This window comes from Halichoerus grypus, chromosome 5 (genome assembly GCF_964656455.1).
Source record: "Halichoerus grypus chromosome 5, mHalGry1.hap1.1, whole genome shotgun sequence".
Classification (NCBI taxonomy): domain Eukaryota; kingdom Metazoa; phylum Chordata; class Mammalia; order Carnivora; family Phocidae; genus Halichoerus; species Halichoerus grypus.
The window spans coordinates 150,070,774-150,092,806 of NC_135716.1; the positions used below are offsets into that span (position 1 = coordinate 150,070,774).

A 22,033-nucleotide genomic window follows, 5' to 3' on the forward strand; every position below is an offset into this window, starting at 1 on the left:
CTAACATCCCACTTTTCAGATGAGGAAGCTGAGGCCCAGATATGTTGTAAGATTTCCTCAAGCTCTGATAGCCAGCAGGTGCCTGGCCCTAATTCTCTCCTCGCTGTTTTGTCTTTCCCAGTCCAGCACATCCTTTAACCGGGATGCTGTGAAAGCAGGAACCGGACGTCGCTTCCTCGGTGGGCTACTGGACCACACTTCCTATTGCTACACCCTGGAGGTCTCCTTCTACAGCTACATCGTCGGGGGTACCACAGCCGCTGTGCCCTACACTGAGGAAGCCTGTATCCTTGCGAGTCCCCCCAGCCCTGGGCCAGCCTGCATCCTGCGGGGAGTATCCAGGTCTGGCAAGATTTAATGGGCAGATCAGGAATCTGGTCTCCAGCTCGGTGAGGGCTGACACTCTGGGGTGAGAATGGAGGCTGTTCTGCTTGTGGCACCTTTGGATTGTCCTGTTTGGCCCTTGCCCTTGTAATGGACACCCCCCTTCCCAGCTGCCTCTGCTATGGCCTTATGCTACTCCCATCTCTGTCTCCCCTCCACGCCCTCATGAGGGAGTGAGTCTTCTGCCATCTAAGGTATGTAAGCACACAGGCTGGAGGACCATCCCTCGGGTTGCTGAGGAAGACCTGGGTGGTCTTGACTCCTCCTTCTAACCCTGAACATGTAAAACTATATCTTCTCTTTTCACCTCCCATCTTTTTATACTCTTGTCTTCTTTCTCTTCTCTGCTCACCAGTTTTCCTTGTACCCATTTTTCTCCCCTTGTCTTCTCTCCTTCTAGCTCTATCTTCTGTGTTTTTATATCCCCTCCCTCCTGGTTTCTCTCTTCTCTCCATCCTCCTCTCCTCTCTTTCTCTCCCTGTGCCTCCTCTCTGTCTGTCCTGGCTTCCTTCCCATCCTCTGTACATCTTTCTCTCTGCTTTGGCATTTCCTTCACCAAATTGCTTTTCCTCTTAACTTCGTCATAAAATTTCCCCAAAATCCCCCACACTTGTTATAATGAAATTGGAGGTTACTTTCTAGCTTGCTTGACTTTCTAGGGATTATTTAGTCATTCTAGTTTCCTGGGTGTTGATTTTAATATCAAGGTCATTGCATAAGGATTGTGACAGATTGTGACAGTTTTTGTGTTCCTTTATCCTTTTGGTTTTGGACAGACCCATTTCTCCTCTCCTAACACTGAGTTTTCTTAGAGAAAGAATTATAGTTGATGGAGGAGAAAGGAAATGGATGATATTAACTCTCTCTCTCTCTTTCTCTCTCTCTCTCTCTCTCTCTCTCTCTCTATATATATATATATATATATATATTCTCTCTCCCCAGAAGTAGAAGTGTTCCTTTTAGCCTTTTTCAACCTTGGTAAGTGTTTCTGGAATTCCTGCCATACTCTGTACAGGAAAACCTCCCTTCTGGTGGGGGCATGACTCCAGACTAGTCCACCCAGTCAGTTGCAGCCTGGTGGTTCTGGGGGTCCAGTTACTTTGCTGAGTATCTGGAGGCAGGGTGATGGCCCCCAACAGAAGGGTGAGCAGTAGGTAGACCAGGTGTTAGAGCAGTGTTCCAGATCCAGCAGAACATTGAAGAGATCATGATAAGATCTGAGAGTCCCCCTCCCTCCAGTCACCAAGCCTGAGACAGTCATCTTGAAATCTGCTTTAATAACTACTTGGCCTAGCAAGGCCAAGGGAGTAGGCTCTCCTGTGAGGCAGAGGACCCTGGCCACCTCTATGTGCCACACTGTCCCTCCCCCGTCCCCGACACTTGATGCGTGGCCATGACTTCTCTGGGACCTGCATACACCGATGGGTGGCACTCCACACTGCACCTGCTTTGCCCTCCCCTAATGTTGAGGGGGTTGCCTGGAAGAAGCATTTGAGCATGCACACCAGAGGGGATCCCACATGTTTATTCACATAGGGCCATAGGTCCCTCCAGAGGAGACCTGCACTTAGTCCGTGGTTGGTATCTGATGTCAGAGGTGCTTTCTTAGCACCTCACCCACTTTTGTGTTGGAAGTAAATGCGTTTCTTCATAGAATGCCCCTCCCTTGGCCTAGGCCCAGATTTCCTCCTCAACTCCCAGTCCACATTCATCAAAATAAACACACTGTCAATACGTGCCAGGAATCCTACAAGGCACCCAGGGTAAAATACTCAACAAAAAGCCATGGTCCCGACTCACAGAGCTCTCGGTCTACTTGGGGAGACAGAAAAGGAAAGAGGCAATTCTAATAGGTATGGTAAGTTCTGTAGTAGAGGAGTTCCAGAGCATCATGGGAAACTTCCCTGTGACAAATCTGTATGACTGTCTGCCATAAGCCAGGGTAAGTTCTAGGCTCGGTGCTTGTAGCAGTGAACATGCTAAAGACAAAAATGTCTTCGTATGGAGGGTAAGAGGAGACTCAAGCACAATTTTGGGAGGTCAAGGAAGGCTTCCCAGTGGAAGTGACATCTAAGCTGAGTTTTTAAGATTGAGTAGAAATTAGCCAGATTGGGTTGGGGTGGATTACTGGAGGGAAGACATGACAGACAGAGGGGAGGAAGGACATGGAAGACAGAGGGGAGGAAAGAAGGTGTGCAGGAGGTAGGAAGTGGTCCTGAATGGCTGAAGGACTTTGGATGCAGGAGATGACATTGAAGTGGCAGGCTGTGAGGAATTTGAACTTGAACATGAAGGCAATGGAGAGCAATAGAAGGGTTTCACACGGTGGTAGAAAGCCTCTCTGGCCACAGTGGGAAGGACAGATTAGAGGGGGCAAGACTGTGGGCAAGGACACTCATAGGAGGCTGTTCTGATGATCCAGGGGGAGATGAGTCAGGCCTAAACCTGGGGGCTGCTGGGGAGTCTATAGAACAGGGAACTCCATACATGTGGATTTGGTAAGTGATGGGATGGGGTGTCAGTGGGGAGCAGGAGCTAGTGATGGGAAGGAGTCCAGAGTGGACAGTGAGGTGGTGCATGCGGCGCACAAGCTGAGCAGACCAGAATGCCGTCAGAGCTGCCCTGCCTTGTTCCATCACCTGGAGAGAAGAGGAGGAACCAGGACTTGCACCAGGGAGGCCAGGCCCGTTCACCACATGACAGTGACTTAACCTTGTTCTTGTTTGAAATGCATGTTTCCTCTCATAATAGAGGGAGACTTGAGGCAGACAGATTTTGATCTTTGTTGGCTGCTGGCTCTGCGTCCCAATTACAGAGAGAAATTACATGGTCTGATGGAGATGGCAGTATGGTCTGGGAGGAAGACTCCAGACCTGGACTGTGATGACAGCACCAGCATCATCCCAGAGAGCGCCCTTCAGCAAGTCCTGTACCCTCCACAAGGTGAGCCCGTCCCCTTCGTAGAGGGACCATGAACCTTCGCTCTCCTAATCCCTGCTATGGGAATTAAATAGAGACAGTCATGAAAAATGGGGCATTGAGCAAAGAGCAGACTTTCAACTGAAACAAATCTGGGTTTGAATCCTGGCTCAGCCACTTGCTAGATGTGTCACCTTGGGCAAGTTTTGTCATCTGAGTGGACCTCAGTGGCCTCATCTGTAATGGGAGGACATAGCACTAAACCTCACTGAGTTGCAAGGAGTTAAAATGAAATAATGTATGTGAGTCGGCACCATCAGCTTTCAATAGTAAGTGACTGTCGGTTAAAACATCCAAAAGGTGTATGTGACCATGAATGAGGACCTACATTTTTGTGAAGAAGGGGCTGTTAGAACAAGAGGCCATGGCCCTGTTGGTAGGGTTCATGGGACAAAGGGTCTTGGTAGAGTCACAACGGAGGGCCTTGGCCTCACAGCACCAACTGGCTCTCGGAGTGGGGGTGTGTAGTTCCCATGGTGGGGTTTTCACATCTGCCCCCCAGAGCAGCCCTTCTCGCGTTGGGGTACGCGGAGGACACGTTAGTTATCCAGGGCACACTGGGTGAGAGTAAGGCCAGTGAAGGGCTCGGGAAGGAGGGAATCCTGAGGGATATTGCACCTGGGCCCACAGTAGCATCCACCTCTCCGCCCACCAGAACATATGTATCTGTCAGTTGAATTTTTCTCCCTGGAAAAGCACCAACTAAACATTATCGGGGGCTTGTTCTCCAACTTTCCTTCTCCACTCCATCAGGGAAATGCAACAACGGACACAGTCACTGATGCTTCCCTGACTGTGTGACCTTGGGCTGCTTATCTCACCACTCTGCACTTATTTCCCCATTTGTAAGATAAAAATAGTGATAACAGTCTGCAAGGTTCTTGCGAGAGTGAAATGATGCCGTGTATCTCCAATCCACAGGCACTGCCTGGCACATGATATGTGCTCAACAGATGTTCCTTCTGCCCCGACTTTTCTCACCCCCATAAGGACTGCATAGCTCTCCTCTTACTGGGTGAGCCTTTAACCTGATCATCTGGCTCAGAAGCCAGCACCCGGGGTTTGAATGCTGACTCTACCACCATCACTAGGGGAACCCTGAGCAAGCCCTGCTTTTTCTTAGCCGCGGTGTCTGATACTTCAACCTGTCAGAGCCGTAGAATGACATCATGGGTGGACTTGATCTCTACTGTGGTCCCGTATGGCTCTGATATTCTAAGATTTTTTCTGATTCTGAATTCTAAAATTTTATAATCCCATGCTTAGATGAATTTATAAATTCAAGAATCCACAATTCTGTTGTTTGGTGAGTCTGAAGATGGAGTGATCCCGTGAGCGTAAGTGTTCAGTCTAATAGGGAAAATCAATACAAAGGTGTCTTAGACAGCCGATCAAGCTAAGCCCATAGCTACTTTCATTCTTTTATTTAAGGGGCTCTTAACTGAGGGGCTTCTGGATGGGCTTCAAGAGGAGCCTATGAACTGTCCACAGTTTATACAAAACTGTGAGTAAAGATGCACAGTTCATTTTCTGGAAGGAAGACTCGTGACTTTTAACAGAATCTAAAAGGGAGACATCCTCAGAGGCTTCTGCCCTGGCTGATGGTCTCCGTCCATGTGTCTGATGTAGGAGTCCTGCGCATCAGTTCTGCTTTGCATCATTCTAGCTAAGGGCCTTAAACCAGTTATTTAACCACTCTGAACCTAGTTTCTTCATCTGTAAAGTGAGGATAACAATTATTTGCCTCATAGAGTTGTTTTGAGGGCTAAATGGAAGAATGCAGATAAATCACTGGGCACACACTCAGTGCCATTAAATATCAGTTCCCTCGCCTTTCCTCCCTGTGGTTTGTTGTTTCTGTTGTTGTGAAATGATAAATTCTGGAGAATTTTGGACCATTCTTCAACAAACCCTATTTACAATTTACTGGCCTGCCAAGTAATAAATATACTCTGTTCCAACGATTAAAAAAAAGAAAAAGAAGAAGAGAAAGAGAGAGAGAGAAAGGCTAAACTGGAATCATAAAATAACCTAAAGCTTCTCTAGTCTTTGTTTATGGTCTGGTTACAAGCTACAAGAAATAGCCCTTTGACATAATGGATGAGAAAAATACTGGGAACAGACTTGGGTCCTGAGCAAACTCATTTCCACATAGGCTCATAGCTGTGGGCACCTTGAAATCAGAAAATGCTGGCCCTGGGAGAAGAGCATGGCTGGTGTGGCCCAGAGAAGATGCAGAAATTTAGAATTCAGTTAACTGGCTTGGCCTAAATTCAGAGCCTACTATGTGTCTTGCACTGGGTCCTCTGAAATATGCATCAGACATTCAAGATATCATTTATTTACTTGCCCATCAAACACAACTGATTAGACACTAGAAATAGATGGATAAGGCATGGGCCCTGCATTCAAGGAGAAGATAGTTTGGAAGGAGGGAGAAAGATAGAGACAGCAGCATCAGAGTGTAAACGCTCGGGCAGAGGGGAATTCTGCTGGTCAGGGAAGCATATGGGAGTCACGTAACCCTGCAGGAGTGTAAGGGAAGCAGAGGGGAGAAAGATTTCCTGGAGGAAGAGAAACTAAGGCTCAGACCTCGAGGGCAAAAGGTGTGCAGGCAGGAGGGGGGTGGGGCAGCATTCCTGGCAGAGGTAGATGTACAGGGGAGAACCCCGATGCCAGAGAGAGGATGTGTGTGTCCAAAGTATTGGAGGGTAGTTGGGGCTGTGCCAGAAGCAGCAGGTGATGAGAGAAACCTAGGCAGAGCCTAGGTAAGATTTGGGAACTATGTAACAGGTACATTGAACAAGCAGTGCCCACAGGGTGTGATGAAAAAGTATTTTTTGCCCCCCCCCACTGACCCTACAAATAGATGGAGATAGATTATAGATCTCAATCTAGACATATAAAAGCTCTGGCAGGCCCCATGACTTTCTAATAACTCTCAGGAAATTAAAAGGTCTCTAATTAACTCTGGTCACAAAAGCATCTCAGTTCAGCAATGACTACCTCTGGTCCCGTAAAAGCCATCACAGCTCTTCAAAGTAAAAACCACCCCATCCTCTAGCTCAGGCTTGTCTCAAACAAGCTCAAGGTGACTTGTGTTTGCTCAGCTTGTCTTACAGCCCTCGCCCCCATCTGGTTAACCCCAGATGGTCAGCCCTCCAAGGTTGAGCAGGATGAGGGAGGGGAGGAAAGGAGCAGGAAAGGTCTTGGGTGACTTGTACTTTCTGGAGATGGCATGAGCAAGCCATACCTTGCCTGGCCCTGGAGTGCCATTGGTATCGCAAGTCCATCTGCTCAGGCCAGTTGTTTATGGTTCTTCCTCAGTCCCTGGTGATCTGGTGGTTCACCCCTCTGGGTCACTGTACCCCTCCAATAGCCCTCTTGTCAGAAGGGGAGCTACAGGTTGCAAAACTGGCTTTCTGGTTTCCCTTTGCAAGTTCTGCCTGGTGGTTTCATACCTCACTTTGAAACGTAGTAGCTATAGACTTGGGATCTCGGCTAAAACCAAGAGGAGGACAGTTCCATTTTAACACCATGTTTCCATATCTAACAGGTAGGATTGAGTATTTTTGGTGATTACTTGGGTGTGGGGGTAAAGGATGAAGTCAAGGAAGATACCAAATTTTCTTGATTTGAACAACATGGTGGATGGTGGGGCCGTCACTGAAATTGGAGAAAAGGATTGGGGAGGGGATATTCTGAGCTCTGGGATGAATCGAGTGTAGGGGGCTTGTGTGACATACAAGTGGAGAAGTTTAGTAGGCAGATGGATGTATGAGCCTGAAGTTCTGGAGAGAGGTCTGGGCTTTGGGAACAGTCATAGTAGATTTTTCTACAAGGTACTGTAGAGTCATAATGAAGGGAATGATTTTCTTGGCGTGCACGGTCAAGGTGGGTTTCTCTTGATGAGTTGGTGAAAAGAATGCTGAACTGAGATCCCCATTCCAGTATGGCCCTTTGCCCCTTCCCTCCCTCATAAAACTGTGTGACCTTAGTTAAATCACTTTATCTCTCTGGCTAAAGCATGATACTAGGTAGAACCTCAGTGAATGCCAGTGAAAGAAAGAAAGAAAGAAAGAAAGAGAAAGAAAGAAAGAGAGAGAAAGGAAGGAAGAAAAGGAAGGAAGGGAAGGAAGGAAGGAAGGGAAGGAAGGAAGGGAAGGAAGGGAAGGAAGGAAGGAATGGAAGCTGACCTCACCAGCATCTGCTAGCTGGCTCACTAATAGGACAATGGGTGATATGATCTGTATTGCTCAGAGGAATTATCAGAATATGTATATGTGTCTATCGGGGCTGTTGGGGGAGGTGTGGTGAGGGAGGCAGATACTGCCTATATTTTCTTTCTTGATAAGGAGGCTTCATTTTTTTAGGCAGAAGAGTAAGAAGCCATCTGGTCTGACCTGCTGGTTGGCATGTACAAATACCTAGGTACTTCTCAGTTCCTGATTGTCATGCTCAGGGTCAAGCCTTTGTTAAAATTCATAAGCAAAAAATGCTTCAGTCAGAGGGCTTTGGGAACAGAAGACTAAACTGGACGGAAGCTGTGGCTTTCTTTTTCTTCTCCATGCAGATGTGGACTAGAATTTGATCTTTAAACATGAGCGCTTACTGAATGACCGGCTGAATGAATGAATGACTAATAGTAGCGGTAGTAATGGTAAAAATAATAACATTGAGATATGCTTTGTGAGACGGGTCAGGATCCCTGCACTGGAGGACTGGCTTGCCTCTAATTTACCATGTTGGTTTGGGAAGATCTGTTCCCCATTCTGGGTTCCAATTTTCCTATCTTTAGGTTAGAAGATGAAATTATATGTTTTCTAAATCATTAGCTGGCTGGCTGGATGGATAGATAGATCAATATAGATCAATAGATGGATAGATAGGCAGACACAGAAAGAATCATTTGATTTTTGGCCTTTGAAATAAGCACCTCCATTTTACACTAGGGAAACTAAAGCCCAGAAAAGTCAAATAGCATGCCCAGGGTTATTCTCTCAATCCTGCCTGGTAGGCTCTGTCTTCCTTTCCTCCCTGCTCTGCAGTTGACCCAGATTCCCTCCATTTCCTGTAGGACAAAAGCCCTTTCCTGAACCCCACAGAGACAGAGATTGGGACCTACCAGCCAGCCCTGTCCCTCTGCTAGCCCCGCTCTCTGTAACCCTCACCCCTGGCCTTGACTCAACCGTAATCCCTGATCACCCAAATGCCACGCAGACCCTCCCTCTGTGGTGCCCAAACTGAGCTGCCTTGCCCTTTGCGAGTCCTGCCTGGGCCCTGTAGCCTCCTACCTCCACATCAAAGCATGACTCCACTCCAGGCCTAGAAAACCAAAATGTCATTACCTTCCCCCAGCCTCCCTCATCCCCACAAATGAGGTTTCTAAGGGTTTTATCTGCTGTTGTCAAGTTTATAGCCATAATTCGAAATGCTGTTAATATTACTGACAGCAGAGAGCTACAAATTACAAAGTTGTAAAGTTTCTTTATGGTGATAACTGTCAGCCTTCACCAGCAGCACTGTGAGGGCTCCATGGAAACCAAGTTGATGATAAAAAGAGTTGATACTGTTTCAGGATTATGGCTGTTAGCTGACTGGTCAGAAAAAATCCTGGCTAGTTCTTAAGTAACTCGAACCTGTTTGTTTATATTCATGGTCATTTGCACACTTATGTGCACACTTACTTGTGTTCCCATCCTCTTGTTTTGTGAATGTGGGGAGAGCCCCTAGCGTGGAAGAACTTTATCCAAGATCGGTTCAAACCCATTGCAGAGTCGGGCCTAAATTTGACCAACTCGAAGGACAAAGAGAGGAACTGTGTGCCACATTGTAGGTGTTTAATAAATAATTGTTGAATGGCTGAATGCCTGGAATACTTGGAGGGCTTAGGCAATATTAAGAACGAAGGTATTAAATAATTTCTGCCTTTAGTATAAAATAAAACGAAAGCAGTTTTGGAAGTACTGATTTGGGGAAATCAGGTTTTCTGTGAAGTAAAATGGTCTAGGCATCTTAATTGACACTATTAAGCTCAATATTGGTCAACAAGGCAAATGTATCAACCACCACATCCACCACACACTGTTCTCCTGCTGCAATTGATGCTGACTGGCTGTATTAACAGAAGCAGAGGTCAGGAGCAAGGAGGTCCTGGCCTTTCTTTGTCCTGCTGCGTCACTGACCCCTGGAGTCCCATGGTCGTTTCTGGCCCCTACTCTTTGCAGTACATCGAGAAAATGGTACAAGGTCTCTGAAGCACTGAGATGGGAAAGGAAGACAAAACTAGGTTGGCCAACTGTCCAGGTTTGCCTAGGACCTAGGGGTTTCCTGAGACAGGGGCCTTCCACTGCTAAAACTAGGATAGTCCTAAGCAAACCAAGATGGTCAGTCACCCTACCCAAAGCTATGACCTGTGAAGAACTTGTCAAGGAATTGGGGATATTTTCCTTGGAAAGAAGACATTTGGAGGCCTTGATTTGGTCAAATTCCTAAAGAGCCATCATGGAGCAGGGAGAGTAGACCTGTTCCATGTGACCCTAGAAGTCAGAACAAGAGCCAGTGGGAGGCAGCTTCGTTTTGAACCTCTGTGTGGAAGATGACAGGGCCACACTCACTGAGCATCTCCTGTGCACCAGAGCCTGGCCTGGTTTCTGGGGATGCAGACTCAAGCGGTCATGACCTCTGCCCAGAGAAGTTCCCAGTATGGTGAGGGAGACAGGCAGGAGAGTGCCGTGACAGAGGGGGACACAAGAAGTGGCTAGAACGAGCATCAAACCCAGCCTTGGGGATGCCGGGGGTGGGAGTAAGTGCAGCGAGGAAGATACCACACAAGGGCCTTGTAGGCCGGGAGAGCAGAGTGTGCCAGGCCCACTGGGAGAGCTGCTTCCCTCCTTTGGACAAGTCCAAGCCTTGGGGTAGGAGGTAGGGGGTGAGAGGCAATGAGGCTAGAGAGGACTGTGGGAACCAGTTGGTGGTTTCAGGGAGAGTGCCATCGTGCATGGGGAGGTCGGTGGCTTGGGGCAGCTGGGGATAGAGTACAGCCCAGAGCTGTGTCACCCCCTACCCCTCCAAGTACCACACCCACCCTGCCTTATTCCCACTCTTCTCATCTGGCTGTGCTCCCTGGGAACTGGCTCTGTAAGTGAGTCAGAGGATCCTCTTCTTCTTAATTCCCTGGGGAACCCAGAGTTCCAGCTTCCCAGACTTCCCCATCTGACTAGAGGTTTGGGAATATTTCCCGGTAGCATTGTTGTGTGATGGACAGTGTTCCCATGTGAGATTCATGATCCATGGGCTTTGTTAATCTGGTCTCTGCCACTGACCTGCTGTGTGATCTTGAGCAAATCACTGGCCTTCCCAGATCCCCCTTTCCTATCGGTGAAATTAAGAGTTTGGACAAAGGGCCTCCATCCTCCAGATCTCATTCAAACAGCCTATTGAATCTAGCTCTAACTCATTTATTGAACATCTACTAAGTACTGGACACAGTCATCCCTAGGATTTTGTCCAACCTCTGAGGGCACGGGCCCTTCTCCACAGGACCACCATCCCTCCCTTTCTTCAGGAAAGCCCTGGAACCAGGACCTCACATCTCACTTCCCAAGCAGCGTGCTACATGCCCAGCAAGACACACTGCCTGTCTGGGGTTTCTTATCCATCAATATTTTCCTCAAGATGATAAATGTCCTGCCAATAAGAGGAGGCAGCTGCCAACTCCGTCTGAGACAAGGGCCTTTAGCTGGGGTTGTGGCCGTGCTTGGCTTGTTGATGCATCTCAAGAGGCAGGAGGTGGGAGTCGTGCCTGGGAGGATGAAAGACTGGACTTGGAGGGAGGAGAGTCAGGACCTGCTCTCATTCTATGCAAATTTTGCAGGGAGGCAGTGGAGAAGCAAAAGGAGACGGAGAATGCTTGGATTTCAGTTCAAAGCAAAATAAATTTTCAGTATTTACAGAGCTCCTACAGAATGCGAAGCCCTCCAGTAGACTATCAGGAAGTGGACAGCACTTACCAGTATATCAAGTACATTCAGAGTCATCATCTTGTTTGATCCCCCACAACAACCCAGAGAGATGAGCATTATTATCTGTATTTTATAAACAAGGGAGTTGCATCTTGACCCCGAGTGCCTACCCAAAGCCACAACCAGTTCCCGACTCCAGAAGTCTGCAAAGTGAGGGTCCGATGGAGGAGGCCTGTCAGGTGGCACAGTCCGTAGGTGGTGGAGCAACGCCCTCCCAGGAGCTTGGATTTGTCTCTTTTGATATGAAATCCAAATCTGATTGCCCCACTAGAGGGCACTTTCTTTAAAGAAACCAGTCATCTGGCCGAGGAGCTAATAATAGCTGAGATGTAACTGATGCCCTTGTTCAGGAATAGGATAAAAAAGGGGCGTGGCCTTTAGAGCCAGGCTGACCTGGGTGCAGATCTTGGCTCTGCTCCTTGCTAGTTGTGTGACCTTGGGCAAGCAACCTCATCTCTCTGAGCCTCACTTTGCCCTTTTATAACAATGATGATTAGGAAACTTACCTCATAGGGTTCTTCCAAGTAGATGGAAACATAAAAATAATTCTCAGGTGCCCAACAGATTACCTGGAATGTGGTAGGGACTCAATAAATGATAGCTTTATTATTACTCTTACCAGTCAAGTATGAATTGGGTGAAATCTAAGTAATAAATTTCTGGGCCATCAGGAAAAGATGAAATCAGTGCAGACTGGAGGTTTGATGGAACCTCCCTTGAAGGCTTCTTAAGATTCTTAAGGGATTTCTAAGATTCTTAAACAGCAATCCTCTTAAAAGTGTTTGGAGTTCTCAGCTATCCCCGTGGAATCAGACTCCATTATCTGTACTCATATGCACAGTGCAAAACTTTTTACCCGAACAAAGTCATTCATGATCAGGCAGGGCTTGGTCTGTCATCAGGATGTGTGACTGAGGCCAAGACTCAGTCTGGGACAAAGCTAGGTCTTTGGTGATGCTGGTATTGAAGAAACCTGTCACGGTAAACAGGATACTTGGTTTCTCATCATGGAATGTAAGAACTGGAAAATACAGAGATTTCTTATTTGTTTCATGTGATGACACATCACTGACATTCCATCTCTGTGCCTCAGTTTCCCATTCTCCCTGCAGTGCCCACCTTGCAAATGGCTATGTAGCTCAAATGGCATAGTGTGCAAGGAATGATTTTGAAGATTAGCCTGCCTGTACTCACGGAAGCGGTGATTCTGGGTGAGCGGGAGGAGGGGGGATCTGGGGGAAAGCCAGAAGCATGTTGCTCTTTGGGACAGAAATCTGCCATAGGGTCAGGGCAGGGGGAAGGCAGGAAGCAGGTGCTGGGCTGATGTAGAGGCAGCCAAGCCAGACCCAAAGCAATTCATCGCCCATCCCGTGTCCACAGGGATGTGCACAGGGACCTGGCTCCATCAGAGAGGTGCTGGTCACCCCCCAGCCTGAGTAAGAGGCTGGTCTCTGCTCCTGGCTCTCTACCTCTTGCCGCCTGCCTGGCCGGGCCCACCAGCTGCGGCTCTGCTGCTCTTGCCTGAGGTTCAAGTGCCCTCTCCTGGCCCCCAGGGTGCATGGCTGGCTGTGAAAGTCTAGCTTCCTCCCCTCAGAGGATCAGGAGGCCACCAAGTCCTTTGTATGGGCTGGGATCTGAGCTCTGGGGGGAGCTGGTGGGGCAGAGCGGGGAGGGGCCACATCCCCTTCACTTCCCCCAGATTTCTCTCCCACTTGGACATCCCTCCTCCCCACCCATTTTTCCCTTCTTCCCTGTCTCTCATTCCCCTTTCTTACTATTTCTCTTTTTGTCTATTTGACGCTCCTATACATACACACAGAGACGCACCTATCTCCAGTATGCCCTCCCCTACCTCCTCCCCCTCCGGCCTCTCCTCCCCTCCCTCCCACTTTTCCTTTCTCTCTCCCTCTTCCTCCTTAGCTCCCTTCCTCTCTTAAGGCAAACAATGGCAAACAGTGGAAATGTTTTGTACCCAAAGCCGCCTCTGAGTCCAGCGTTCTCCATTCATAGGATCTTAAGCAGGTGCTCAGTGCTCTGCCAGGTGCAGGGGCTGAGCAGGTGGCTGCCTCAGAATGCACCCCCCTTCCAGCCTGCTAGCAGCCCCATTTTGCTGGCCGGTCCTTTCTGTTCTTCCTATCCTTTCTTCTCCAGTCCTCTGTCCCCTGTCTCCCTCCTCTTTCCCCTCTCCTTAGACCTCAGTTCAGATTCAAATACCATTTATTGAGCTTTTCAGAAAAGTGGGGACTTGACCTTCACCTTGAAGAAACTGTCTTTCAGGGATCCCTGTTTCTCTCTTCTGCCTCCCCCACAGTAGGCAGAGTGGCTTCTTGACAAAGTGTGTGATCCGGGCGTGTGAACTGAGCTAGGGACAAGAGGCTGTAAGAATGTCAAGGGGAGTGTCTCTTCTCAGTGCCTCCTACGGGGAAGGCTTGTGGTGAGGAAGGAGCCATCTCCTGAGGCCTCACATGACATCCTGATGTACGTGTTCACAGGCTAGCTATTTTAATTTGCTTGCTCCTTTATTTACCATTTGTGCTAATTGCAGCAAAGGCCCATGCCACAATTAAGCACCGCAAAGCATTTCCCAGCACTGAGCTCCTAAGGAGACATCTCACCCAGGGACCCATGTTGGGAGGGGGGACCTCCGCCTGGCCTCTAAGCATTCCTTCCATATGCGCCAGCACCATGAGGCCCCTTGTGGTGCTGCCTGATGAGAACCAAGGACACAGTCCCCAGACACGCTCCAAGCCCGCAGCTGGCTGAGGTCTAGCTGGCTGCCCCATTAACACAGGCTGCATCTTCCACACCATCCTTGGGGAATGTGGGGTCTCTCAACCCAGTTACGAGGCAGCCAGGACAGCCAACCTGTCCAGACTCGGGCAAGGGCCAGGGCTGTAGGTATTGGAACTGGTGTGGTTCAGGGGTTAGGAGCCCACATTCCCTGCAATCAAATCCTGACTATGGCATTTCTGAGCCCTATGCAACTTTGGGCAAGTTCCTTCATGGCTCAGGACCTCAGACTCCTTACCTGGAGAAGAGAGATAATGGTACAAACTCCCCAGGGTTTGTGTGAGGTTAAACGAGAATGTATGTAAGTACTTAATACGCTGACTGGCTCCTAGTAAGGGATGGTGGCTATTAGCACACATTACAATTCTGTGGGATCACTTCATGGCGATCCTGGTAGGTCTGCTGAGTAGATGGAGAATCTACTCGGATGGAGAGTCTGCTGTCTGGATGGAGAGTCATCCACACCATCTGTAAACCCGGAAGACTAGTTTTAAAGCAAAGGGGATTCTTCCTTTGAGTTCTCTCAAGAAAACTGTGACTCTGGTCTGCCCCTACTCACTTGCAGTGAGGGCAGACTGGAAAATCCCAAGCTCACTTCCCTTTGGCTAAGCGTTTCATTGATAATATCTGCAAGTGGCTGTCTCTGGGATTCTGGGAATGCAGAGTGTAAAGCATGGGGAGATATCTGAGCCTTGGAAAGTTGGAAAGCTCTTGAGCGAAGGAAATATCTACGGCTTGCCTACCCTGTGGTAGGCACTGTGCTAAGTGCTTTATTAGCTTATTTAATTCTCACATCAACCTCATGAAGGATCTACTCTTCCTGTCTTGCAAGTAAGAAGATGTTGGCTCAAGATATTGAACTTGCCCGGGGTCACGCAACTTGTGCAGGGCAGAGCCAGAATCTGAACCCAAGCCCTGTCATCCCACAGCACCTACTCTGCTGCTGTGCCCTCAGCCAGACTCCTGGGAGATTTCACCTGCCCCATCCCATCCCCCCCCCAACCCTCCCCAGCCCGCTCTGCTCCTCAGGGAGGCAGCCCACCGCTAAGCCCTGGCAGAGCAGACCCCTCTTTCCAGATATGCTGACTCATACCATCTCTCCTCTGGGCTGGGTCTCTTCTGAGTGATGGAGAGTTTTCACTTGGTCTGAACTCCTGCATACCTCGGCACCAGAGAGTAATTGTTGAGGGAAAGTTACTGGGCTCTGCTGAAAGTCATTTTTAGATTCCGGAGCAGGACAAGTAGGAACAATGACATCACATGTGCATGACTAATTCAAAGCACTTTAATCTTCAAAATGTCAAACTTTATGGTCAGTGGCTCTTCCACAGCGAGCGGTGGCACTGTGAATATTAAAATATCAGGATGGCAGGGCATCGAGCCTGGGAGTCTTTGTAAGGGCAAACCATCTCCAAAGGTGACGGCCAGTGCTTGCAGGCCAGCTTGGAAGCACAGTCTGAAACACAATGACATTGTAAGTGAGTGGCCACCGGTGATTAATATGTTCTAGGTAAATGCACACATTAGCAGGGATCTCTACTACAACCCTGAAAGATAGGCATTATGGTCCCCTTGGTGCAGGAAGCAGGGGGAGGAGACTGAGGCTCAGAGCAATCAGGGGATTTATGCAAGGTCATGTAGTCAGCAAGGGCTTCTGCTGATTCCCAAACTCAGGTCTCTCAGCCTCCAAAGCCAGCTCTGCCACTGCCACAGCAATTGTCTTTTGCCTTCGTGGCTTTAAAGTGATCAGAACTCATTTCTGTTGGATCTGTCAATGATCTGAGACAAATTTGGAACAAGTAAAGTCCTACTTCCTACAACCTTCAGTCTGTGTCAAGAAACAAGGCCTTAGAAAAGGTCTACTGGGTTCTGGCCTCCTGGGAATCAGGAGAGCCAGGCTGGAATCCAGACTTCCAGAAACTTCCTATGTGACCCAGGGACTTCATTTTCCCTCTCTGGGCTTTCATCTTCTTATGTATAGAAGTGTTAGAGGGACTCATGGAAAAACAAATATTTATCAAGCACCCTGCTACAGAGCAGGTCCTCTGCTGGGCACTGGGCAACAAAGATGAATAGACATTGATTCTTCACTCACTCAAGGGGGCAGTTGAACTAAGGAATCTCTGATGTCCTTTCCTATTAGACATTCTCTGATCTCAAATTGCAACCATAAGTATTGATGATGAGTCAAGGGTATTTGATCATATTCAGTTGTGTCTTAGATCTATTGGAACCTAGATCCAAGGCTTTGAGCTATATCCCAGTGGGTCCAGGTTAAAGCATGCACAGAGACCAGTGGGTCCAGGTAGAGAGGATAGAGAGGCAAGTGAGCACACAGAAACCCAAAGAACCCAGACACTGGCCATTCATTTATTCAATTATTTACTCATTTGTTTAACAAGGAGTTACTGAGCACTCCTTCTGTGTCAGGTCCCATCCTGGGTGGCTGGAGACACAGAAATGTATCAAGTGAGGCCCCTGCGTTCCAAGGTACAATGTGATGGAAAAGTTGACGTGCAGATATTACAATTAACAAACATTCTAAGCCAAGGCCCAGAGACATGACACATCATGCTGGGTCAGGAGCTAGAAATGTCTAGATCCTCAAGTGCTGGGAGTGACAGTGGACAGAGTGTTCTTTCTTGCTGTACTGATGTTGCATGTATGTGGATGACTTGCTTTGGTGAATGTGATGCTAACAAAACTGACTTGGGTGGTCTTCAACCTGCCTGTGCAGCTTAGCTTGACACTGGCTATTGCAGCCATCCACCAGGAAAGAGCATGTCACAGGCAGCCCCTGCCACCTCAGCCCAGCCCTAGAATGATCACTGGGGACCCACCTGCAGCCTGCAGCCAAGGCAGCCTGGAGCCCTACCTTCTGGGAAATGTTTATCCTAGATCAGTCAAATCGGCCACATGCATACCTGGGAGAGAAAGAATGAAAAACAGATAAAATTATGAGGGGAGGGAGTGCTCAGAGATGGGGCTGCACAGAGGGTTTGGGCCTTGTTTTGTGTGCCCTACTGAGGAGAGTACGTGCTAGTCATACTGAGGGATCATGATCAGATTTGCAGGATTCTCAACCCACCGAGAGAGATAGCAACCAGAAGACGCACTGGAGCTTGGGGGGGGGGGGGGCAGGAGGGGCAAATACAATTTCCCAGCTGAGTTTTCCATCAGGTCTACTGTGAGGACCAGAGCATCCTCTGTGCTCCCAGCTGAGGGGGCAAGTGCCTCACAGAGATTCCTACCCCCAGTGCGTGGGATGCTGCTGCACCAAGGTACTGATGCCTCAGCCTGTGCACAGCCTCTCAAGGCTGGAGCGGCCCAGGCTCGGGCGCCAGTGACCTCCAGCAGAAAGCAGCCCCTCCCTTCTCCCTTCACTGTGCAAACAAATAGCATCTCTCCTGTGAGTCACAGCATGAAAGATCGAGAAGCACTGAGCGTGAGGGGTCCAGGCCCTTCCGGGGCTGCTGAGGATGTGCTCTCTGCTCTGTTTCCCTCCCAACGAGGTCTGCCTCCTTTAGGCCCAAACATGTCTTCCTTCTCTCAGATGGGGTGGGGAGAGAGCAGAGAGCCAGTGTTGCACCTTTGCATCCATAATATACCGTCTGAGGATTTTTTTATTACCTTGTCAAGACAAAGAGCAATGGGCTGCATTTAAATTCAGGACCCAACCGACTGCAGCATCATGTCTGAATCCTTTATAGCAGCCTCTGCTCTAGCTTTGAGAGCTGTCCAGACTAGCCTTTACTGGGGCCCCTGTCCCCACCCATTCTATCTCCCTCCAGTGCAGGGCCTCACATGTACTTAGATGGTAAAAGAAAGGACAGAGTCAGCATGGTATGGGCCCACACTGCTGTCGGAGCACAGGAATGTCTGAGTGTAGAGAGGGCTAGAGGAGGTGGGGTTGCCTTCCTGGAGGTGGTGAGCCTTATGATAAGATTTAGCAAGGTGCAGTAGCTCACAATTTCCAGGGCTTTCGCCTACACAGGGTCACAACAAATGATCACAACAATTCTGTGAAGGAAGAACAATTATCCCCATTTTATAGCTTTGGAAACAAAGCCTCAGTGAGGTTGAATAACAGACATGCACAACATGGTTATAGAAGTCAGCGTTCTGCAGGGAAAAGGAACCAATAGGATGTATATAGAGAGAGGGATTTATTTTAAGGAATTGGCTCATGTGCTTCTGGAGGCTGACAAGTCCAAAATCTGCAGGGTAGACCAGCAGGCTGGAGACTGTAGTTCAAACCTGAAGGCTGTCCATGCAGAACTCACTCTTGCTTGAGGGAAGTCAGTCTTCTGTTCTTGTCAGGCCTTCAGTTGATTGGATGAAACCCACCCACATTATGGAGAATAATCTGCTTTACTCAAAAGTTCAACAAGTTAAGTGATAATCTCTTTCAAAACATCCCTCACAGAAACATCTGGAATAATGTTTGACCACTTAAGTGGTCATCGTGTCCCAGCCAAGCTGATATACAAAATTAGCAGTCACAGTGGCAGAGCTTGGGTTTGACCCCAGATCTGTTGTCTTCAGATCTTGACCCTGACTACTTCATGGCACACAAAGGGAACTCTTCTGTGCTCTAAAAAAGAAGAATTTGAAGGGGTGGCGTATAGTTCAATTTAAGAAATTTTTATTGAGGGTCTTCATTGTATCTAGTTCTGCTATACTGAGATTTAAAACGAAACAAAACAAAATAGCATCCACTCCCACAGTCTGCTGAAGGAATTTATGGTCTGATGGGGATGCAGAGAAGTCCTTCCAGAGACTGGATCATCGTGAATAAAGCAAGCCTCAGTTGTAGGACTGAGCATGGTAAGGAATTGGCCTGTCTGGAATGGCGAGTTCATACAAGGGAAGCCCAGGAAATAAAGCCGGCAAAGTCCTCTGGAGCCAGATAATAGCCTTGAGAATAGCATGAGGAAATGACTGTATTAACAGGAGAAACAGATGGTGTATATAGGAGGAGATAGAGAAGGGGAGCCAGGTCCATTTACCCTAGACCAGTGGGCCCTTCCCCTTAGTATGATTTTGGAAGCATTGCAGAGCCCATACTTCATTCCCCAATCAAGAGAGAAACCTGCTCGTTAGCAGCGGTCAAGTGTTTCGCCCACCTACTGACTTCTCAGTGAAGATGCAGAATTAAGAGACTTGATTAGGCGGCAGGCATTGCCTTAGGTATTTTCCCTAAACAACCATGTGAAGAAGATAGGACAGGATTACTCTTTTCATCAGACTGATGAGGTCATCGAAAATACCTTTCCCAAGGTCACACAGCTGAGACCGTCTGACCTCAGAGTCCAGGCTATCACTGTGAGACTCCACAGCCGGAGCCCTGAGCCACTGAACTGTGCTGGGCCATGGCGTTGGGAGGTGCCCCGGATACTCCAGAGTCGTAAGGAGAGGAGAAGAGTAAATGAAGGGGCAAAGAGAAAAAAACAAAGAGTTGAGGAAACAAAGGTCATTTTTGGAAGACATCCATGCCTAACCAAGGCCTGACTCAGGAATAGGTGCTGGAAACAGAGACATAGCCATACCTGGAAAAACAGAATGCCAGCCAGAAGAGACCTCTGAAGAGACGATGATCACTTGCCAGAACCCAGCCCGAGCTAGAAGTCCAGCTCCACTCACTGTCCAGACTGTTTCTGTTGGCACTGGGAGAGGAGTCATTTCTTACTGCCAGCAGGGCCCTCCGCTGGACTCTCGTCCGTCCCTACAAGCAGGCCAGTCCTTCCCAGTTAACCCTCCATGCTAGGATGGGGTAAGCCCAGGAGAGAGCAGCGATTTCCTGGTTTGCTCCCATCTGTAACCATTGTCTTACCTGGCAGGAGACATCATCTGCTATAATTAGGCTTCATTAAAAAGCTGATTAATAACATCTTGCCTGGGCCAGGCGGATGCTGGGATTGGCCTCCTCGCTGTAAACGTGAGTGTTCTTTGCAACTATTTACACACAGTTAACACCTCTGCAGGGCCCCAAGGGAAGGAGAAGGCCCAGGCTGTTCAAATAGCCCGGCACAAGGAAACCCGAGGCAAGGAGGTGGCAAGGGATGGAAGCGGAGTCTGAGCGTGGAGGGCCGAGGGGGCCAAGATAAGCTCCCAGTCTAGGTTACACATGGAGCCCCACCAGCTGGTGGTCCATGGCTGATGCTTTTCTGCAGATGGTAGGTTTGGCCAGGAGAATGTTGACTGGCAGCTGAGTTGGTTGGTTGAATGTTGAGTTTGCCATAGTCTTATTGTTTCGCCTCTGTCATTGCACACATTTCTATGATGAGCCACCCTCTGAAGACATTTGAGTTTGTGACCCTTGTGTGCCTGAGAGGTAAGAGATGAGGCGGTGAAAAGAACAAATTAGGCAGCAGAAGGGTGTGAACAAAGAGATAGAAAGGTACAGAGCAGGAGAAGGGATCAGGTAGGTATTGCAGGGCCCAGAGACGATGAGGTGGAGCCCAGAGGGGAAGGCAGTGTGGAGTGTCCGGGAGTCCCCATGTCATCTCCAGTGGTTGGAGTGTGAGTGTAGAGGGGGGTGAGAGAGGTGGGTCAGGAGAGGCTGCAGAGGAGATGGCAGGTGCCAGCGCCCAGAAGGAGGCCTTGAATACCGTGTTTAATGGGCTAGGGCTTGACCTAGAGAAAGTAAGGAATCCATTAAAAAGGAGTTTAAGTCAGAGAGAAACACACTCCTACCCGTGTCTTAGAAATGTCACTCTGGCAAGGTGACAAGAATGGACTGGATAGCAGCAAGGAGAGACCAGAGGCTGTTGCGACAATCTAGAAGCCTGACCATACGGCCTGAACCAGGGCAGAGGCAGTGCGGTGGGGAGGAGGAAAGACTTGAAAGTCAGTTCTGGGGTGAACTCAGGAGGAGATCCGCTGGTTTCCTTCCTTGAGGGAGACAGCAGGGCTCCCAGTTGTCACAGGCCTGCTGTCCTGTCCATGGGGTTTCCAGGAGAAAGCACACAAATGGAGGAACACTGACCTCATACCCGACGTCTAAAGAGAAGCCAGTGCTCATGAAAAGCCAACATTCAGTGTGAGGGGGCACGAGAAGAGCTTGGCTCAGGTCTTCCAGTCTCTCATCTCTCAGCGCCTCACCATAGCAGCCAAAATTTGCCGGCTTTTAATTTGCTCTTACAGGTCAGCCTGATTTTATAGACCGGAACGCTAGGCTTCCCAGGGATCAGCCACGTTCCCGGAGCTACTGGTGGCCAGAAGTTTTTTGTCATATCTTTTCTATATTTAAGAAGTTTATTTCTGTTTCTCTGTTCCTATATGATTGCTGTCTATTAATAAGACTTTTTGTTTGTCTCTCTCTCACATAGTGTCTGTCTCCTTTTGTCTCTGAGAATTTCTATGTCTTTGTGTGTTATTTCTCTCTGTGTCTCTCCCTCTCTGTGCTTCCCTTTTTTCCTAATTCATTTTCTCCCTCCTCCTCTCTCCCCCTCCCCAATTCTGTCCCTTTCTGCCTACCCCAGTTCTGATTAGACAAATGACTCAGGGATGGGGCCAGTCTCTGCCCGGTGGCTAGGCTAATTGATGGCTGCTATAGAATTGCCTAAGCAAGGAACTCTTGTCATTAGCAAGTGATGGGTTGCCTTGGCCTACAACTAGGAAACCTTTGAAATCCTGCATCTAAATTGCCATTCTTTTGACTGCTGCTAGTGATGCTAATTAGCTGTGTTAATTGGATGTTTTGATATTTGCAGAGCAAAGCAATCCAATTCCTTCCTCCAGAAAGCCAAAATTATTAATGAACTTGGCAGCAGCCTTGGCTTTCTTTCCACAGTGGGCACAGCCAAAGATTTTGGGGCAGGGGAAGGGGTGGTTCTGAGGAAATGTCTTGCCTG

At 48.6% G+C, this 22,033-nt stretch overlaps 1 protein-coding gene across 7 annotated transcripts in view; it reads left to right on the plus strand.

The window, feature by feature from the left end:
• The window catches only part of LOC118544703 (BEN domain-containing protein 5), a 1,415,283-nt gene that overhangs the window by 1,356,640 nt on the left and 36,610 nt on the right, over positions 1 to 22,033 (plus strand). For all 7 annotated transcript variants that reach the window (XM_078073180.1, XM_078073175.1, XM_078073174.1 and 4 more), the window contains one exon: positions 122 to 284. In XM_078073180.1, coding sequence (XP_077929306.1) covers positions 122 to 284 — 163 coding nt within the window. The remainder of the gene's footprint in view (positions 1 to 121; positions 285 to 22,033) is intronic.